The following is a 21374-nucleotide window of genomic DNA, read 5'->3' as shown; positions in this document are numbered from 1 at the left end:
GAAGTCATCCCACTCAGATGCACGGCTCTTTTCACACTGCAGAGACAGAGGTGTGTTTTTTCTCTCACTTTCTTGCTATTAAGCACAGTCCCATAGTTTCCTGACATGCACTTTCTTGAAAGGCTGAGAGAAACATGAATTTTGGCACCTTGTCCTTCCGGTAAGAAAGAAGAAACATGATACTCATCAAGGCTTTGCCAAGGCTGATCTGCTTCCCAAGAAGGTGTTTCTCAATGCACAGTCTCTGCTGGGAAGAGTGAGTGACCGATCACTCGATTGCTGCTTTTGTCCATCTCTTACCAGTATCTACTTTGGGTAGATGGGCTAGCACATCCCAGACAGTCCATGACATATTGCTTTTCTATGTTGTTAGCCTGTGAGATCATTGGCTTTCGCATGAGAAGCTGATAGGTCATTTTGAAGATGCCAATATCTGCAGAAGGTAGAGGAGACATGAATCCAGTGGAATAGACACAATATGGTTAGAGATTAATGTGGTGATGGATTGATAGTGAAGAGTGGGGAAAGAAATAGAAAGACATAGAAAGACGTGTTAGATAATTACATTGATAGATTGATAAATGAAGTAAGTAGATTGCTAGAGAAGAAGATGGGTGGGTAGATAACTGGATGGAACGATCAATCAGACAGTTGAGTAGATGGATAACCATATGATTACTTTCATGGAGAGCTTGATAAAACCTAAATAATCAGCCATCTACGGATCATTGTTTATGAACTGGACAGCATTTTTTTGAGAGAAGTACCATCCTCAAAATGCTTCCCCCTTTATTCGGTCACATGACTTCTAAATGTTTAGTTTTGGGTTGTGTGCATATCCCTAAACTTCGAATCCCTATAGCTGGTAGAGAAAGCAGATAGAGCAGAATGGCTAAAAAGATGGCAATGTTTCATATATAGAGAGAGAGAGAACTTCCCAGAAAGAAAGGATGTGAACCCTCGTGTAATTAGACAATAATAAGCATGGAAGGAGTGATATGTACATTATAGTCAGGAAAATGGTCCAAAGCTTAAAAGACGCAGATAATAGGACACTTGGATATAATTCTTGCTGTGCACTACATTATAAGTGAAGTTGTGTCTTCAGGGTGTTTATCACGAGGCACATTTTCTGCCCAGATGGAGCCTATGGTTTACTGCGGGGGTAGGGTTGGTGGTGACGGTGTCGGGAAGGCAGCGGAAAGGGAAGGGCCAAGGTAGAGGAATAGATTCCATTTTTGGACACACCAATGAATGATTATCCTACACGTGGTAGAACCCTGCACACCCCTCCCCCCCAACCCCACTCATTCAAACTGGATAGAAAAATCAAATAAACAGACCAACCAAACAAAGAAAAAATCAAATCAAGAAGAAGAACAGAAACAAACAAAAAGAAGCCCAAACTGGTTTGCTCTCCGCAGTGTAGGTAAAGTCTGTGATATGGAGAAGCAGGCGTTGCTCAGAAGACCTATGGTTTCTTATCAAAACTTGATGAAGAAGTGGGCAAAGAGGGTCCCTGATAGCCAGAGGCAAGCCAGTGCTCTAGAGGCCGAGTTTACACCATCAATGACAGCTCCAGGCCCTGTGTGGGAGAAAGAGAGACAGACCCATTAGCGCACACCCAGAGGGCACCATCCTCATCCCCTGACAAGCACCGCATAGACATGCTTCTCTGTGAGCAGCTCCCACCCACCAGTGACCCTTCCAAGTCTGCGTAAATGGAAAGTGCCCATTGGGAGAAACTCAAAGGGGCTTATCGCTGGGGTGCGTGGACCCTACAGCCTGCTCTCAAAGACTGGGGTTTAAAAACTAAAAGAGGTAGAGGGAGGGAATGGTTAGACGTGCGGGCTGACAGGTTAGGGCAGGACCTTTGTAAGCAGCGCCTCTACCTGTGTTCTCTCCTTGGAAACTGTGTCCAGGACAGACAGGGGTAGTAGGGGAAGGAGAGGGAAGAGGGTCAGAGTGGAGGGCAGAGGTGGGAGGAGGAAGGAGAGGAAGAGAAGATTTTGTGAAACACAGGAGTCTAGGTGTTGATGTGGCTGACTTTTCATCTGGTGTGACTGGGATACTGGGGTGGCATCTCCCAAAGCCGCTGAGGAAGAATGAATACGTACACCCAGAGTTTTAAAGACTATGGTCGGGTTTGTCCCAGCAGTCAGCGATGCGTCTCCAGAGGTGACAAAGAGGACCCCCGTTCTCAGACCCAACAGCCACCTTACGCCCCTGCCTGGCAGGGCTCTCCCTCAACCTCTTTCTTTCTTCTTCCCTCTCTCTGGCCCTTTTACACAGCCCTCGTGTAACCTTCACATTCCGCTGTGAAATAAGACCACAGAATCACAGGTGCGATTCCTTTCCCTTCATCTGCATCCTTGAGAAGACAAACCACGTGCACTGGTATCGTCTTGCCTGTTCCGAGGGCCCAGGGTGGAAGGGTGAGTGTCCGGCTCTGCCCCTGTACTCCCCCATCACCTTTATTTACCAGCATCAGAATTTAGGGTCATAAGCAAGACCAGAGGAGCCAGCGAGCAGAGAGCAGAGAGTATTCCGGGGAAAGCAAAACTAAGTGTTAGTCAAGGGATAAGAAGCAACCCTGTAGGGCCAGTGACAAAGGGACGGAGTGACAGGCAAGAAACGCAGGGCTTCACCACCTCCTTTACTAGTAAATTGGCTTGTTGGAAATAACTTTACTACTGAAAAAAGCCTCAGTGGTGCAGGGTCTCCTCAGACAGGAGCCAGGTCATGTGGCTTGCTGGTCAGTGTAATGGCACGGATCCAGGCCTTGCTGGGCGGGCAGTGATGCTAACTGTCAGCCTGGGGACGGATGGTTCTCTCACTCCAGCAGCTGGCATCCAAGTGTTCCCACCCCAGGGATCTCAGCAGGATTCCTTTTCTTCCTCTGATTTACAATACAATTCTCCTATTTACTAAAAATTCGTATTTCCTCGATAGCTTGAGAGTCTTGCTCATAGTTTTCTGTACTTTTGTTATAGAGCATTTGCAGATAAGGGCAGAGTCCAGTCCTTAGCCCTTTGCTACGGTCCCCACGACAGCTTCATAAATATTTATAGAAAGTAGCCTGACTCCGGGGCCGCATCAGTCCAGGCATATATCCTAGGAACTGTACTGGCCTACGGAATGCGCTGAGTTGGAAAAGGCCCAGTTTGAAGCTCAAGGTAATTCTCTATATTGTCTTCTGCAAGAGATGAGTGATTTAGATTTTTAAATGAGTTTAAAAGGAAATGGGCAACACAGATGTATAAGACCCATATGTTTTTGTAAAGAATATTTAAAATATAAAGTATATATTGTATATATGATATATATTCACTAGTTATATATATATGTATATATATGCATGTGTGTGTGTCTTTGTCTAATTCATTATATTGATATCAACTTAAGAAACAATTGAATGGGCTCCATTCTAGACAGACAGAGGCCTTTAGCTTAGGAATCACTTTATTCCAAGTTCTACCAGTGGGCTTAGCATTTCTGGGGATGTCATGCTACTAGCACAAGGTTGAATGTAGCTAAAACAAACAGGAGAGGAGGAGTATTAGGAAGACAAAGCAGTGCAAGCTGCAGGGAAAGAAGGGGAAGAATCATCAAGATGGCAGGTAGCAGTGGCAGTAAGATGTTCATGCTGCTTAGGCAGGGGTGTTACAGCCTCAGCTCGCTTCAGCTGAGTTCTCCAAGGAGTGGAACTCTGAGGGGGCCTCGGTAGGCACGGGGCCTGCTCAGCCCGCTTGGGGGGATGAGATAAGGCATACTTATATGGTGCTTTCTGTGTGGCAAACATGACTCTAAATGCTGAACATCTACTAATCCATTTTATCTTTATGAAACCCTATGGCATTCCTATTTTATAGATGGGGAATTGAGGAGCAGGGCAGGTAAGTACCCTGCCTATGGCCACATAAGACAATATACCCAGAGCTGGATTAGAACTGAGTCACTCTGTCTACAGGGTTGGTGCCCTTGATTATCACAACTCTACATCCTCTCTGTGGAAAACAGTCCTTTGTGCATGTTTTTCAGAGGCCACGGCGTCACGGAATAATGGCCTGGGGATCTGGAGACCCAACTTCTCCACGTGGCTCTGCTGCTTCCCAGCTGAGTGCCAGCTCCGCTCTGGCCTTGGTTCTCCCACCTGCAGTGAGAGGAGGCTGGGATGCATGACCTCTGAGCTCTTCTCCTTTAGTATCCTGAGTTACTGAATGGCTGGAAACTCTGCATCTGGTTCCAGAAGGGACAGCTGGGGAGCAGCCAGATGGCCTTTTCCAGGGGTACAAAAAACCATCACCACTCCTGCTTTCTGCACCTCAGCATGCCATCTCCTGAGACAGCAAGAGGGCACCAAACATTCCTAGACCCTAAAATTTCCTTTTCTGTAGCCTGATTTTCTATGCATTTTCAGGAAATTTTATTCCTTAGTAGGTATTCTAAGCCCTGCTTTAAGCATCAGATGACATGGCAATTTATTGTCAGAGTGCCTTTGGCCAATCAGTGTATGAGAAAGGGCTAAGCTATTCTGGCCAAAGAGTTTACCTAATCTACTAGGATAGAGATTAAACTAGCCTTGCTTTCCTCCTGTGGATCCTGGACACATTTGAGATTTGGCAGTTGGGCCTACAGGAAGTGAGGGGCCTACAGGAAGGCTCTCGGGCTTTGTTCAAAGCCGGGAGAGAGTGGCTCACATCCGTGTACCATACCCCAGGTTGGAGGAATGTAAGACAAAGGCCATCAGCGATGAACTGATTCTTTAATGGCATCTTCAAGGTAACCCTGATCCTACTGGAAATGAGGGGAAAAAAAGAATCTGGGTGGGGTCTCTCCCATAGGCTTTCTGTATGCTAAGGCCACTCACCAGATTATGCAAACGCTTCTCTGTGCTTTAATACAGAAGGAGCAGTGGATTGCTGCTGTCTAGCGAACTGGTGTGGTCCCATGATTACTTCTACGCATCTGCCCTGCCTTGACCTCGCTGCTTTGTCTTTGCAGCCCTAAACCCTTTGGGGTTAAAGTCTCTGACCACTGTAAAAGTGCAACCAACGCTTGGGACTTTGGCTTCAGACCAATTTGGGCTTAAATCCTGACTCTGTGGCTTGCCAGCTATGTGATCTAGACAAAGCACTTGCAGTTTTCTCCTTGGAAATAGGGGTAATAATGTGGAGTTTTCAGGATAAAGGACTGGAGGGATGACAGTGTCTGGTAGGAAGTAGTCATGTGACCGTGGTAGGAAGTAGTCATGTGACCGTGGTAGGAAGTAGTCATGTGACCGTGGTAGGAAGTAGTCATGTGATCGTGGTAGGAAGTAGTCATGTGACCGTGGGAAGGGCTGCTCTGGTGGGTCCATACCCCCTACCTTCCACTTGTTAGTTGAGGCTAATATTGGCTTATTTCGACCTTTTCCAAATACGTTGATTCTGAGCTGGGTTTTGGTAGGTGAGAATGAGGAGGTGAGATGGGTGAGAGAGGCCTGCGGCCATTAGGGCCTAGGAGGAGGGTGTGGGGCACTGGGCAGGGCAATGAGAGAGTCCAAAGTCATGCTCTATGGCAAGTCCAAGGGCAAAGGACCAGTCTGCGAGGGAAGCAGACCCCACGCTGGCCTTGGAAGCCATGCCGTCCACTCAACAAATGTGTGCTGGTGCTGTCATGTGCCAGGCTCTGTTCCAAAGAGAAAGACAGGCACAGCCTCTGCCTGCACACACCCTATCTTCCATTAGCTTTTTTTTGGCCACGCTACGCTGCATGCAGGATCTTAGTTCCCCGACCAGGGATTGAACCCGTGCCCCCTGAAGTGGAAGCTCGGAGTCTTAACCACTAGACCACCAGGGAAGTCCCCCTATCCTCCATTAGGACCTAGAATTCCTCTGTCCTAGTCTAAATCAATAAAGAAACACAAATATGTTTTAAGCCCTCACAGATTCTGAGAAGAAAGTCCTTTGGAATAAAATAATCCAACCTCCCTTCTATCTCAGGAGCACCCCGCCTGTCTAAGAGGACTGAATTCAGGAATCAGGGAGAACTGAATGTGAATTCTGGCTCTGCTAGTCACTCGCAGGATGACTTCAGATGAGATGGTTAACTGTTCTCAAACAGTTTTTTTTTTTAATGTATAAAATATGTGGGGAGGTGGTTTTCTCTATACCTGCAGGGTTGCTCTGAGGATGAGTGAAGATGATACGTAAAATCACTGAGTATAAGTAAAGGATGAATAACAATTGGGTGAATGAGAACCAGGACCACAACTGCTAGTTTCTAAAATAGTATCTTTTGTGGGGCTCCTGCTTTAAATAAAGAGACCCTGTGTATACTGAATTCTTAAAGATAATTGCCAAACACCCACTGAAAGCAAACGTGACTCTGGCTTAGCAAGTGACTGGTCTCTCCTGACAAGACCTGAGGTGGCTCCAGCCACAGGTAAAGGCTGCCCAAGGAAGGCCAGTTATTCTGAGGAAGTGCATGTAGAAGCCCAACTCTTTCTGTGGGCAAGCACCGCATTCAAGAAATCTTTGTTTATGGTTAACCGTGACTCGGTCTAATAGAATAGCTCTTACAAACCTCAGCCTTAATTAAATATTTTTCAGGGATAAACTAAAAGTGAGAACATGTAATGATGCCCTTTCCCCTCATTCCAGCCGCTCCTTTTCCCTTCCTCAACGCTAAAAACATATTGCTTCCTTCTTTCCTGAAGTTGAGCGTCTTTGAAAAGCTCACATGATGACACAAAGCCACAAAACCAACTGTGAATGACAGCCATGATAACTAAATACCTTGAGGACATATGCAGACCAAAATAAGTTAGTCCTCAGCACACAGAAAGAAGAGATAAAGAGACAGAAATGATCAAGAGATAAATTCCAGAAACGGTAAATGTCACAAAGGTCAATCAATCAGTGCGTGTACTCTGGGCCGGAGGGAAGATTTTATGGTATGGCCACGTGTGAGACCCAGCAGCAGTAAGACAAGTAAATAAAGAAAGAGGCAAACAAACAAATGAGTAAAATAAAGTCCACTTTGGAGAAGCTACTTAGTTTGTTAAATTAAATATACTACACATTACACATTTTTAAAAAGCAAATTTGGTTGAGGGCTTAGCATAGAATTAACCTGCAGGCCTAGCTCTCCTGGAAGCAAGGGTTTGCTGCTGCGTTCATGGGCTGGCTGATCACCCTCTGGAGGAACAGATTTTGAAAATCAAAGTACCCAAACTCAGCACAAAGCTCCAAGAAAACTATATAAGTTTACCGATGAGGATCCTGCCTCACAAGAGATTTTGAAGCTTAAAAGTGGAGGGTCCATTACAAGTGAGAAAGGTATTGAAATGTCACTCTTTTCCTTTCCATGATTGCAATGAAAATAAGGCACAGTTCTTCAGCAAGAAGTTCGAAAGCCAAGTGTTGCTGTAATCCTACTAAAATAGCAGGTGGTCAGGTGATCACATGAAGGAAAGAAAAGAGGAAAAAAAAAACCCACAGCCGAGTTGAACTTGGTGATAGTGCAGTGAGATCAAGGAGGCATCTGAAGTCTAAGAAGATACAGTTTTGTTCTGAAATTTGGATGCGTTTTATAAATATGAATGTGAACTTTGTGACCTTCCTAACAAGGAATCAAAAGGATAATGGTGTTCCCGGTGATTAAAAGAGGAGCGAGGAAATCTAATTAGAGGGTGTGTGTTACACTTGCTGGGGAAAGTAAACCTACTTTCAGCAGTGCCGGCTGACGAAGGTGCATCGTTCCCCTTCAAAGGCAGCTTTTCCTTCACTGTCTTTAATTACAGCAGAAAACAGGGCCCTGTGTTGTTCTACAAGGAAGATGAACGGGGCTTCGCAGCTCCAGGAAGGCATGCGGATAAAGAAGCCAAAAAGGCAGCCATCTCTGCTTTGTGCTCCCACAAAGCCCAAGGCCTAGGAAGTTCATATCAGAAGTTAAATTCAAACCAGTCAGCTCATCACAACCCTGAAAAAAGCAGGGCTTTGGTCTGTGCCAAACCAGAAGCTGGGGCGTGTGCTGACATCAGCACAGCCCGAGTGCTGCGTGTTAAAGTCTAAATGCTCAGGCTAACGGCCAGGTGTCAGTGATTGAGACGGAGCAGGGTAGGGGCGCGAGGCAGCATCAGGAATGAAATGTGAAATGTCTGCATATTTTTTCCTAATATGTTGACATTTCACAGGTTGGGGAAAATACAAATGACAAGGCTGCTGCCATCAGCCAGAAATGATGGTGTTTCTCTCTGACTCATTCCCTCCCACCTGGATTTAAATTGCGGATTTGGAAAATAAAAATCATATACGTTATCAGCAGGAAATGGACAGGCACGTGCAGCTTTTGATGTCTCTGCAAGAAGAAATCATTTGATGAACGCCTTCCTCAACAGCCTATCGGGATGTTTGAGATAGCCTCCCTCACAAGGGAGAAAGACCCCGCGGGAGGGGACCCTAAATTTCAAATTAGAACTGGGACGTAAGGGGGGCTGGAATGCAAGGGAAAGTGTCAGCAATGTTGATTTGGCTTCCCTGCGGGGCAGTGGGGGAGACTATAAGACCTTTTGAGTATTTGGCCTTCCTTTGGTTAGTGAGGAGTTTCACCCTGTAAGAGGCTGTAACGGATGCCCCGTTGACTGGAAGATATATTTATTAACCCAACCAATGCTTACTGGTCAATAACTACGGCGAGATACAGGGCTACATCCTTTAGTGCAGAAACAAATACAAACAAAATATAAGCCTAAGGGTAAACTACCAAGAGAGTCCAAAAGATGGGTGAGTGATTCTTCAGTGGGGTTCAGAAACACTTTATGGATGGGGTACTGTTGAGTGGAAGCTTAAAGGGTAAGTACAATTTTATCAGGCAGAGAAGAGGGCAAACGCCTCCCTCTGTGACCCTTCGACACACTGGAAGAGACAGTATACCTTACGGGTTAGAAAGAAACATGGGTTTAAGGTCAGACAGACCTGGGTGCAAAACCGGATGTTAATGTGTCCTTCTACGGTGGAATTGCTATCTGCGGGAAGGATTCAGTCACATAGCTTAAATTCTCTGAGCTCCAGGCGTACTTACCTCAAAGGGTTCTGAGCCGTCTGAAGCCCCTTCTGGCTGACACCAACTAGCTAGTAGCTTCTTCTCTGCTCTAGTGCAGCACTTAGAGTCTATATTCTATTGTAAATGTCTATTTACTTGCTTGTAGGAGGTTGGGAAGTCTGCTCCTCTCGGTACCTAAATCCTAAATCTAACTCCTGGCACACAGTAGGCTCGAAACAAACATTCGCTGAATCAACAAATTGATGGACAGAAGCAGCATAGTCGAGGCTGGAATGTGCAATAGGACCGGGCATCCCGGGCAGGGCGGGGCGGGTGTCTAGCATGGTGGATGCAGAGAAGGCGGCGGGGAACTTGGGGCCACGAGGGAGGTTGATCTCAGAGCAGGAAAGGCCTTCGAGGGTTTTCTGGGAGGCGGTTTTCAGCAGGATGTGAACAGGTTCATTCTGAGTTTGGGAAGGGCCACCTGGCCCCGAAGTGGCAGATTGAAGAGAGATTATCAAAGACAAGGGAACCACCCACCGGTAAGAGAATGTCGTAGCCAGACAAGGCCCCTGCCCCGGCGTGAGTGTGATGGCAGTGGCGGGAGGGCTGGTGCCTGCTTGCTCTGACCTGCTGGCTGACAGGTGTGGGGTGAGGGAGAGGAAAGGGTCAGAATGGCCATGGAGATTGTAGGGAGGCGGTGGGTGAGAAGATAAGGTGCACGTTTGAGGAGGGAAGGGGTGCCAGGGAGAGAAAGATGGAGATTCCCCTGGGACCTTCAGGTAGCAGAGCGTCTTGTGGCTCAGAACTGAGGAAAGTGCTAGGGACACAGACCAGGGAGCCCCTAGACGGCTGTTTGTAGACTGTCTGGCTCCCGGGTCCTACGCTTCCCTGGGAGAGCTTGCCTACAAAGCACGTGCTCAGGACCATCCCGGGAGATTCTCATGAAATGGGTCTGGGACCAGGCCCATGAATCTGCATTTTTAAAGCACCCAAAGCGGTGGGCTGAGATACAACTCTTGAAGATGCCCGAAGACACAGAAGACCCTTCTCCTCTTGCTGTAATGCCACCCCTGGGCAGAAGGTGGAGGGGCTAGAAGCAGACTGAGACCGAGAGGGAAGAAGAAAGCCATAGCCAGTCACATCCTAGAAGCCAGAAGCAGGGTGTTGGGGGCCAGGGAGGTCTGGGGCTGAGGGGAGGCTGAGTCTTCGGAGGGACACAGGCATGAGACCGAGGCATGGATTGGGCTGGATTGGAGGTGAAGGGAGGGGAGATTCGGGATCCTCAACGGCGGCACCCAGCCCTCAGGTCTCACCTGGAGCCACCTGGGGGAAAGGTGAGGTTGTTGGGAGCCTTTATAGAGGAGGGCAGGTGGGGGGCAGGGCCTGAACCAGCTTTCCGGGGGGGACCCTGGGTGAGGGCAGCCCAGGGTGCAGGATGACAAGAGCTGGTCCGGCTGCCTTTAGTTGATGAAAATCCTGTCTGAAGAGCCAGCCTGATATGTGTATTTTCTCTGGAGGAATGGCCATTAGCAAAAGAAAATAGAGATTCTGTCCTCATAGTTTCCAGGGGCCAAGAGGTAGGCCTTCTTCCTGGCTGCTCTGAGGGGCTGAGGCTCTGCCTTGAGGAAAAAATCCCGAGCCCAGATGTTGCATTAACCAGAATATTTTGCCATTTTCATTTGCAATGACAAGATTCCTAAGAGCGGTCCCCATTCCTGATACTTAACTCTTAATGTAACTCATCTGTGTCGCTGCAATTGCACAGATAAAGTGTGAGAAATCTGTCTGTCTCTCGGCAGCATCCCCCTCCTTTCTGGCTTTGTTTGCCTTCTCTGTCCCTCTTCCCTGCCGGTTCCAGTAATACAGAAATACAGACGTTTACACGGCTCATTACGTGCCCCGCACTCAATGCAGTGCCGGATGTAATCAAGTTCAGAATGTTCCCTCCTTGCACCCTAAGGACAGGGGGATGGGGCCTCTTGCTCAAGACCCAGTGGAAGCAGAATGGGTGGCAAGTCGAGAGAACGTGAGCGGCTTCTGCAAGAGGCAGAGCCGTGGCCAGCAAGCTGAGCCCGGCCGCCCCTGCTGCGTGCGGACCTGGCCAGGCTTCAGGATGCCAGGGCCCAGGTGGCCTCTGAATGCCTCACCCACTCAAGAAAGCTTACGGATACTTGGAGCAAGTTGCTTGCAATAGGCACCGCACCTGCTGCCATTCCCAAGGTTACGGATGCCAGGTTTTGGAGATGTGCCTCTTACCCTAGTTTCCCTTTGTTTTTCAAATTCAGAACAGAGACTTAGAAAGCTGGAAAGAAGCCTGGAGTCTGCTTTGCCCTGTGCTTATATTTTACAGGCGACCACGGAACAGAGAGCAGCATGGTTTGTGGCAGAGTCAGGACCGGAACTCAGTTTTCCCCATCCCCGTGCTGGTCTGTTCTCTACCTTCCGTTGCCTCTCCAGTCCCGGCAGTGGCCCGGGGCTAAGAAAAGTGCACAGTCTGAAATGCCACTTTGAGTTGGCACTCAGCTGGGTGACCTGTTCTGTCTGTGTGGCTTCTGGAGGGGCAGCAACTGGTGGTGGGTGAGGAAGAAACATCCCACGTCAAGGTCAGCCACTGATTCATCTTTGAGCATCACCCACCTACCCGTGTGGTCTCTCAGTTTGCCTAAGCACTTCCTGTCTCAGCCCACTGTCTCCATAGCCTGTGTCTTCTGCTTTCTTTCGACATTGCTTTCATCTCATTTCCCTTTGTTCTGTGCGTGTAGGTAGGAAACATAGGAAAGACATGTTTGTGTGAGAGGCCTGTCATGAATGTATGTTGGGATGGGTTCACGGTGCAGAGTCCAAAGGGTCTCTAAAAACCAAGCTTACAGTCTCTGACGGCAACCACAAATGCGTGCCTGGGGTGCAGGGTGTCTGTTTGTGTGGCTTTGGCAAGTATGAGCAGATCGGTTATAAATGTTCAAATGGTCCTTTAACAGAACACATTCAGATCAGGCGGAAGAGGGGAGACAGAAGTGGAAAATGGGTTCCAACAGGCGAATTGTTGACACGGGCTTCGTGTGGTTGGCTGCAGTGGGATATGAAGCTGTGTCTTTCCTAGGAGCTGAATTGGGCCCTCCAAGTTCATATGTTGGAGCCCTAACCCCCCATGTGTATTTGGAGATGCAGCCTATAAGGAAGTGATTAAGGTCAAATGAGGTTATAATGGTAGGGCCCTGATTGGCTAGGATTAGTGTCCTAATAAGAAGACACACCAGGGAGCCCTCCTCCACCCCCCAGCTCTCTCTCTCTCTCTCTCTCTCTCTCTCTGCACATGCTCAGAGGAAAGGCCATGTGAGAACGAAGTGGGCGTCTACAAGCTAGGACGAGAGCCCTCATCAAAAACAGCTGACAGATCTTCCTGGCTTGATCTTGGCCTTCTGGCCTCCAGAACTGTGAGAAAACAAGTTTCGGTTGTTTAAGCCCCCAGCCTATGCTATTTAGTTATGGCAGCCCTAGCCGGTGAATGTATCCTTAATCTCCACACACTGTTGTTCTCGGCTGTGACACACTTCTCTCCAGAGTTCATGGTACAGAGGGACAAGCGCCCGGATCACCTAACTGTCAGTCCTGGAACCCTTCTGTCGGCCACATCCCCCCCACGGGCAACCCCACCGACTCAGGGGTGACGGCAGGGTCAGTGGCAGAGAAGCAACCCAGCCCCACCCTTTCTTCTAAGTTTTATCAAGACCTAGGGATGGACATTCACAGACACCAAGGTGTGGGCAGAGCCAGTGGCCCATGATTGTCTCGGATCCAGAGCTGTGGAAAGGGCAGCTGCAGAGCTGATTCCAGATCTGGAAAATTCAAAAGTTACCATTTGCTATGTGGCTGAGATGGATTGCAGACAGGGAGGGTGAGGCTTCCACTCGGGAAGCAGAGCTGAGGCCCCACCTAGCACGCGAGGGGGCGTGCGAGTGTGTGTGCGCCCATGGTTCACACCCTCATCCTCTGGGAAAACCCTCCAGCACTGAGGAGGGGTCTGGGTCTGGGTCTCATCAGCACCTCTTCACTAGCTATGCGTACTTCAGTGTCACTTAGCCTCCTGGGTCCTCCTCTTACCCATCTTTAAAATGGGGTTAATAACCTGTCTTTCACGGAACTAGCATGATGCCTGGAAGCCAATACTTGGTAGATATCATGATGATCATTATGAATAATGACCCAAGTACTTCTATTTTAAAATGAAACTTTCAGAATTAAGTCATTAGCCCTTTTTGCCTTGGGCTGGAGGAATTATACATTCATACTAGTGTGATTTCCCCGTGGGGACGATCATCTGATAATCCATTTGGTGTCTAGGCTGGGTTCCCCTCGTTGCTGCTGTGTACAGATAGCAGAATACTCCTCCCTCTTAAGGCCACCAAGTAGAAGTTTCTTGTTTTGGCGGGGGGAAGCCCTTCTCTGGAAACATATAACGATATTCCATATGCACATGTGTGAAAGCCATCATATTCTACATGCTTGCTACCTAAACTGTGCAGACCAACCCCCTGAAGTCTAGCCACTGAGGAGAAATAAACCAAGGAGGCGGAGCAGGCAGGCCTGTCTTTGAAGGAGGCTTAAAATCAAAAGCATAGGCATTCAGGCAGGCAGAGGAGTGAAGGAACATGCTGTACCCACCTGCCACTGCTGATGAGGGGCTTATTTCTAAGACACACACAGCACAATGCACACACAATGCAGAGAGAAAACAAAAGACATAGATCACACATTTCAGATGGTTGGTGGACAAAGTTCAGTTCATGTCAATGCTGAAAGCTTGTTCAGGGTCTGAGGTCCACGTGAAACATGAATACCTTTTCGTCCTATTCACCAGACGCTTCCCTCTAACCAAATCTCAGCAAATAAACACGCACATACACACATGGGCTATCGCCACAAGCTGGGCCTGGCCCGTGGGGTGAAACATTGCACGAGGAGATGGACACGGCAGCGCGAGAACGGAGCGAGCGAGGGTGAGGTCTCCCGAAGGGCCACTCAGGGCTCTGCAGGCCCCTTCCCCCGTGCGGGAGGGAGAGACCTGCGGAGAAGGGGCGGCTGCCTCAGCCGTGGACAGAGCAGTCGTCCCGATGGGGACTCAAGCCTCCTGCTCCGTTCATTCCAATGAATGAGAACGTGACAGGCAGTCAACATGAGAATCATGATGGCAGCAGGTAACTTGGCTTAAAACTGTAAATATAACCCCTGGAATCATCGACTCTTACTGTAGAGGGTATCTTAAAACTATATCTAATTTACCCCCCAGACCAATAGACAGTACTGCAATCGACCTGTTCCATGGTTCCATCTTGTTGACGGTAACCATCGTGCAGCTTGGTTCAGAGCTCGGTTTACTCCTTTGGTGAGGTGCCCAGCTCACCTTGCACGAGACCAGGAGGTATCAGTTACCTTGCACACACCACGTACCGTGTGCCAGGAGAATGACGGTGCAGGTGCGTTCGCATCTAAGGTGGCGGGTTGAGCCCTATGGACGGACACAGGCCAAGCAGGGTGCGCCCTCCTCCCTCCCGAGTCCCTGGAACCCCCCGCCCCGCCAAGCCCCACGTCCAGGCCTCCTGCACTCACCATACAGTGTGATGCTGGCGTTGGTATTCCCAAGCTTGTTCGTGGCCACACAGGTATAGTTCCCATAATCCTTCTCTGAGACGTTGAAGAAGGTCAGTGTGGATATGTGGCCTCTGCTCTCGACCCTCACGCCGTCCAGGCCGGTGGCCAGCCTGCAAGAAAAGAGGGGGTGCGACGGGTTTGGTTGCACACACAGAGTGAGGCGGCAGACGGGAGGGTCCGGGAAAGTCCAGACGCCGCAGGTGGACCCACGCACACACTCTCCCCCTCACAGAGCCCTGCCCTCGGACTAAGCCGGCCCCTCTACCCCCCGACTGTGAGCACCGCGGCCTCCATCAGGGGCCGAAAGGGAAGGGCGCCCACGCTCCAGGGTTACATTCCCCTAGTCCTTGAAGACCGCCGTGTCTACAGCTAATCTGATTCTGAAACAAGGTCCATCAGTTTTGTCCACTTCCCAGCTCCCTCCGTGTTTTGTTTCTGGTTCTAAAAGGAGACTCTGTTATAATGGAGGCCGTAATCAGTTTGGTTTTGCCGTATCTTCCCCCCGGACTTCATCACCCTCCTTCCACGTGGGGAACGATCCATCAGCTCTGCTTCGGACATGCCCTGTTTCCACTTTCAAGGTACCTGGTATCTTCCTTGAACCACTGGAACTCAGCCGTGGGCACTGCAGAGGCTTCACAGCTCAAGATGCCCTTCTGGCCAACAGAGACACCCGTGTTCTTGGCTTTGGAGATGTAGGGCGGGTCTGCAGGGAGATGCAGAGCGAGTCCGTGAGACAGGTGAGACGCACATCAGTCACCTGCTGTGCACGTCCCCCTTCCCAGCTAGACGATCATGTATTTTAGGAAAAGGACTTCTTGCTTGAAGATACTGTGTTGACCCCAGCCATCTCTTCAAGCCTTCACACTAACCCAGAGTTCACGAGTCTCCCCATCAGCTAAAAGGTCTGACAGTCACAGGAAGACTCCATGGCCCTGGAGGTGGATGAACAGTATCACAGCAGTCTGATACTGTCTTTTCCTGCTGGAAACAACTTGGGTCCATCAGAAAATGACACTGCCATTACCTCTTCGTCCCCTCAATCCCCATGCGCTCCTTTCCCCTGGAACTCTCTGACAGTGGGTCTACTCACAATTGACAGTGATTTTTACTTTCCGCACATCAGGGGCAGCAACATCATTCAGGGCACTGCATTCATACTCCCCGGACTGGTCACGTTTGATGTCAGAGATTTCCAGGTATTCGTCCTCACTCACAAAGCCCTGGCCGTCTGGGAGGAAAGAAACAGACAGAGACAATCAAGAAACTGTGAAACCAGGGGCATAACTGTACAGAGCTTAGAAGAGAAGGAATACAAAAAGCCATAACATGGGGGTTTGAACATCAAGTCAAAGATTCTGGACATTATGTTGGCCCCAAAGTATTTGAAAAAATTCTCTGCTTGAGTCTTGGATCAATGGATTTTTGTCCAAGTCACTTTAACTTTTCAGACCATTTGATAAGAAGGGCATATTATTATTTTTCTTACATGATTATTATGAGGATTAATTGAGTACATATGAAATACTGTAGCACGTTAGTAAGCTTTGATATTTTTAAACAGAATTGTCATGATCAATAATATAATTTTTAAAATGTGGGAATAACTTTAGGGTATGTGAGTACGGACATCTTCATTTTCCACAATGTAGAGATGCCTTTGTACACAGAATACAAACTACTAACTACTTGTAGAATGAATAAGTGACCATTTAACAATTTGATACAAACAGACACAAAGCAGCTGGTTGGTTCCAAACTGTCCTGGAGAAGATAAAGTGGAGAATGAATGAATGAGGAAGCCCTTCTTGACTGCTATGTAGTAGGTGCTCAATAAACATTTGCCAACATAAGATAACCCTGAGATCCCCAGAACCTGGGGTGAGGGAACTCAATGGGTGCAATACCCGGCTTTGTAGGACATTCTGGAGGCTTCATTCTCAGGCTTTTGTGAAGCTTGCAATTCATGATCTTAAATACTCTGGGGCTGCAAAATTGACGTTTCTTGCAGCCACTATTACACGCTCTTTCATAATCTGACCCCTCTGCTTGTAAAGAGGACAGACCTTCTGTCTTAAAACACAAATGTCCTGAGGCTGTCAAAGCACCAGGCTCCTGTGAAAACCCAGCCAACCCAAAGGCCGAGGAGAAAGTGCATCCATTTGCATTTCTTTCAAGCCTGATACGTGATTCCTTTTTATGCTCCGGGCATGAGAGCAAAATTAGTTTTCAGGACGATAAAAACACATTGTAACTTTTCTCATACCCTGTAGAAGCACAGCTGATCCAATGGTTGCTCGACAAACTAAGTCTGGGTCCATGATGGGTTTGGCGCAGGAAGTGGGGTGTCATGGGGGTGGGCTGATGGGCAGACGTGAGGCCGCTGCTTTGGCATCCTGACTGCTCCACGTGGAAGCATTGGGGTATCCCCACCACCCTGCCCCTTTCCCAGGACACTGGCTTTTCAGCTCTCGGGGCCTTCCTTGCCCCCATCACCCAGCCCCCCCAGGATCACCATGCCCACCCAGGCTCCACCTTCAGTGTCTGGATGTTGGTGATCAAGGCCAACCCCAGAAGGTGTGGGGCTCCAGGCAAATATGTAAACAAACTGAGTCACTCAAAGTCAGCTAGGAGCCCAATCTCATGCTATTCTTTGAAGGAAATCGTGCATCCGTCGGCCAGCCAAGCAATCCACTTACCAGGGCACCCTCCTGGAACTTAGGCTGGTTAACAGGCCCCAGGACAAGCCCACAGGTGAGAATTTCAGGATCTTGGGAATCTGGTTGAACCCGTGTGAGGACTGGCTGGAAGTAGAGGCGAAGGGGGGAAGTGGGCTTTGGGACAAGTCCACACTTCCCAGTCTGAGATCTGAGTGTCGCTCCTGAATGGTATTGCTGGCCTATGCTGGTCCCAGGCACCAGATGGGAACTTTGAAAATTTTGAGGAAGATGCTCCAGGGTAGGTGCCTCCTGGGGCCCTATTTGTTGGGATCTCAGGGTGCTGGTGCTGGTCATGACCCTCTACCCCAGCAGACATTTAATCACCCAGGCTGGTTCATATCTAATTCCTCAAAGCGCATTGGAAGGATGTCAACATTCTCTCACCCTTTTTTCCTTATTTCTCTTAGACTTAAAGAATCTCAGAGTTGAAAGGGATTCTGAAATCACTTATTTCAGGACGTCTAATAAAGATAAAAATTGCGTCGCTCATTGAAATGATGCTGGTTGACCAATCTAAGTGGTTTTAAGGATTAAACAACAATAAAATCAGACAGACCAAAACGACTTTCCAGATTCAGCGTGCCTTTTTTGCGGTAAATAAATACAACGGGATGGAAAGGATGGCTTTCTCCTGCTAAGACTCCATCATTCTTTCAAAATGTACCACAGTGTATTTGCCACAGGTAATTAAACCAAACAAATGAGCTACCTACAGCGGGGCTGGCAGGGCACACCCCAGACCCCAGGAGGCACCTGCTCTGGCGCCCCTTCCTCAAAATTTTCAAAGTTCCTGTCTTTGCATTGGGGGAGTTGGGGGGATTTGCTGGACAACAGGCCATCCTCTGCAATGCGGGAATTTATCTTCACCATCTGTACTGCTGTTTTTATGGACTGTTACGTGACAGCAAAAAAAGGGAGGGAGGAAGGAACAGTGTTTCACATAAAATGGGGATCGTTACAATAATACTACCTCATTAAGTGAGAAAATGAATTTTGTCAAGTTAGTTCTATAAAGTAAGTGGTTCTTGGGTTTTAATTTGCATACAAATTCCTCCAAGTTTTTATATCTATATATATAGATAGATAGATTCTGATGCGGTAGGTCTAGGGTGGGCCTAGGGTTTTGCATTTCTACCAAGTGTCCCAGGATTTCTGTGCTGCTGGCCTGGGGCCCACACTCTCCACCAAGCGCTGTTCTCAGCCCGTTCTTACTCGCATGTGCATCTGGGTCTGTGAAGGGGCCAGCTGGTCAGCGACGTTTCCTGCCTGCCCTTTGCGTTGAGATCCCCGTGGAGACGGCATCTCAAAAGACACCCTCTCTTTGGAGTTGAGAGCTTTGCAGGGCACACTGACGCTGAGGATCTGGACCCGTGAAGCTACTTTTCCACCGAGCCTTTGTGATCTTACTGCAAAACACGCGCCCACTCGAACCCAGCTTTCTTTGCTAAGAAAGGGAAGATGCTGACACTTGTCCCAACCTCAAGTCCATGGAAGGAGACAGAGATGTTATTTTCCTAATGGCTTTGAATACTGGGTGAGATTTGCAAAGCAGAACAAATCTAGGTTGCTAAAGACCTGGAGACCTAGGAAACTGCAAGGTGGAATGCTTTCCCTGCCCTCTCCAGTTCTGGTTGCGATGTAAAATCCTGATTCCATGCTGCAGAGAAAAGGGCAGGAGGGAACAAATGTTTGAATCCTCTTTGCTAGCTGCTAGGAAGGCAGGCTGCTGACTGGGGGGGCAGAGGGGGGACCACATGAGGGGGGACAGGAAAGGAGGGAGGAGGAGGCCGAAGGATGCATGGTGCAAGGAAGGAAAGAAAGGCAGACGGGGTGCAGGCGAGATGCCCAGGGTGCAGGCAGGATGCTCTGGATGCCATGGGAAAGGTTCTGAAGACACATTCAAAAGGGACTTGAAAAAAAAAGATAGGCTACAAGACTATTTTTTTCTGACAAAACAGAAAGCTTCAAGTCTGCCCCGCAGTTTTGCTTAATGGTAAGAGGTCCTGTAATAAGCCAGTAAGCCAGAGGCATATCACCCTGCCCTATGCATTCGGACAGCCCAGTATAACATGACCGGAAGCAAAAGGAAGTGGGCTCTGCATCAGTGGCTGAAATATATTAAAAAATGTGGGTTCTTTCTTTCCACGGCGGAGCACTTTGAAGAAGATAAGTTCAATCCACTGTATTAGGAAGATTAAGATCTGCAAGGATACAAATGGGGCCATTTATCAGGGATGGGGGTGGTCCCTGGATTCGGACCCCGCAGACGCAGGTCTCGTGCTTGGGGAAGGGCTGAGCCTGCCCCATAGTTCCGTGGGCACAGGGCGCCCCCTTCTGCAGGGACACATATTCTGACATAACAGTCACGGAGCGCAAGGAATGAGCAGCGTCCACGAGCAGGGTCTGCGCCATCTCAGAAACGGGGGAGCAGACCATCCCTGGGAAGAAGGGTCCCTGGCCCGGCCGGCTGTCCCCGATGTGACCGGCGGCTATTTTACTCATCCCTAACAGTGAGAGAGGTGATGGGTTAGATGCCGTGGGGTGGAGAGGACGTAGAGGGCAAGGTCCTTGACATTGGATAGTCCACAATCTCATGAGCCCAGACCTGGAGTGCTTTATGTTTTTTCTCCCCAGGCTCAATTTTTCCATTCTTAATTGCTTTTAGACCCCTTAAGTAAGGTACGGTGGGTCAGAAAGATTTATTAGAGATGGAAAAAAACTAAGCATTCAGGGATGGAGAGCTCAAAGAGGAAGTCCGGAGTAAAACCTGGCAGCTTCCTGACCCACTTCTTCTTTCTCCCTTTTCATCTTCATCCCTCTGCGCCAGCTGTTTCCCAGCCTTCACTCTTGGCCCAATTTTCCCTTCTTTTTTCTCAGCCAATTCCTTAGAATTATAGAGTTGGAAGTACCAGGAGGGTCAAAGAATTTAGCCTTCCACTGTTTTGGATGATTGTCCCTGACAGAATATCTTCCCCTCCGTGTGAATGTCCCCAGGGATGATGCCGGGGGTGGCCTATTCCTTTGCCTGACTATTCACATCATTCAAGAAATCTTCCTCATTTGGAGGCAAACCCTGCCTGGCTTCTCCCTTTGAAATGATTAAAAGTTGCTAGGGAGGTGCCCGCAGCCCAGCGAGGTGCCCCCATCCCCTCTGTCCCTCCTCATCAGCCACGGAAAGCTGCTGCTGTATCTGGGAAAGATGCTCTGTGAGGTTAAATGCCAGCACCTGCCACAGCTTTTGCCATGAGACCTGTCAGGAAGTGACTCACAATGGCACATGCCTGGGGGCGGGCGCCCTAGAGGAAATGAGCAGGAGGGGGTGACCATGGATGGCAAGAGGCATCGGTTCAGGGAGGCGAGAGCATCGGGAAGGAACGGCCACGGAAGGAGAACACAGATGAGCAAGAAAGCGGGGGAAGGGGAGCTGCGGCCAGAAGGAAGGCAGTGGGCGGAGTGGGGGCATGGAGGCACCCGGGGGGCACTGGACTCACATGGCAGGGCTTCTGGAAAAGCCAGAAATCCGTTTCCCTGCTGCCCAGCAAGAGGGGCTATTACAGACAATTCCTATTGATGCCGACCTTGGAAACTTGGAATCAAACACCTCAACGACCACGTGCATGCCGCTGACCTGCTAGACCACAACTGGGCTTTCTGATTGACCCTGGAAAATGAACAGTCTCTCGCCCACTCACCAAAGCAGGGTAGCCATCCGAGTGACCCAAGAGCTGATCCTACTCCTGTGAGGAGTGCACCAGGCTTAGGAAAAAGTGTGGGTTCACTGGAAGGTTGTGTATTTGCTGGAAACCCTGCCTCCGGGGTCCGGAGCCAGACGAGGCCAAGAGAAGGGAGTGTCTGAAGCCGCCCTCTCCCTCTGCTTCTGTCCCTGAAGGTGTGAGGGACAAGGCAGACACTGTCAGGGGTGCACATGGGGGTGGGCACCCCAGTCCTGTCCCTCGTCCCTCTCTCTCCAGGATT

General features: G+C 49.0%; 1 protein-coding gene across 2 annotated transcripts in view; it reads right to left on the bottom strand.

Annotated features, from left to right (window-relative positions):
* Positions 1 to 1315: 1315 nt before the first annotated feature.
* Positions 1316 to 21374, bottom strand: part of OPCML (opioid binding protein/cell adhesion molecule like) — a 504424-nt gene continuing 484365 nt past the window's right edge. For both annotated transcript variants that reach the window (XM_061202232.1, XM_061202233.1), the window contains 4 exons: positions 15773 to 15910; positions 15265 to 15385; positions 14638 to 14789; positions 1316 to 1585 (listed from right to left, as the gene is read on the bottom strand). In XM_061202232.1, the coding sequence (XP_061058215.1) occupies positions 1485 to 1585; positions 14638 to 14789; positions 15265 to 15385; positions 15773 to 15910 (512 nt within the window). In that variant the 3' untranslated portion in view covers positions 1316 to 1484. The remainder of the gene's footprint in view (positions 1586 to 14637; positions 14790 to 15264; positions 15386 to 15772; positions 15911 to 21374) is intronic.

The sequence above is a fragment of the Eubalaena glacialis genome, chromosome 10, assembly GCF_028564815.1.
Source record: "Eubalaena glacialis isolate mEubGla1 chromosome 10, mEubGla1.1.hap2.+ XY, whole genome shotgun sequence".
Taxonomy (NCBI): domain Eukaryota; kingdom Metazoa; phylum Chordata; class Mammalia; order Artiodactyla; family Balaenidae; genus Eubalaena; species Eubalaena glacialis.
This window is presented reverse-complemented; position numbering and strand designations above follow the sequence as displayed.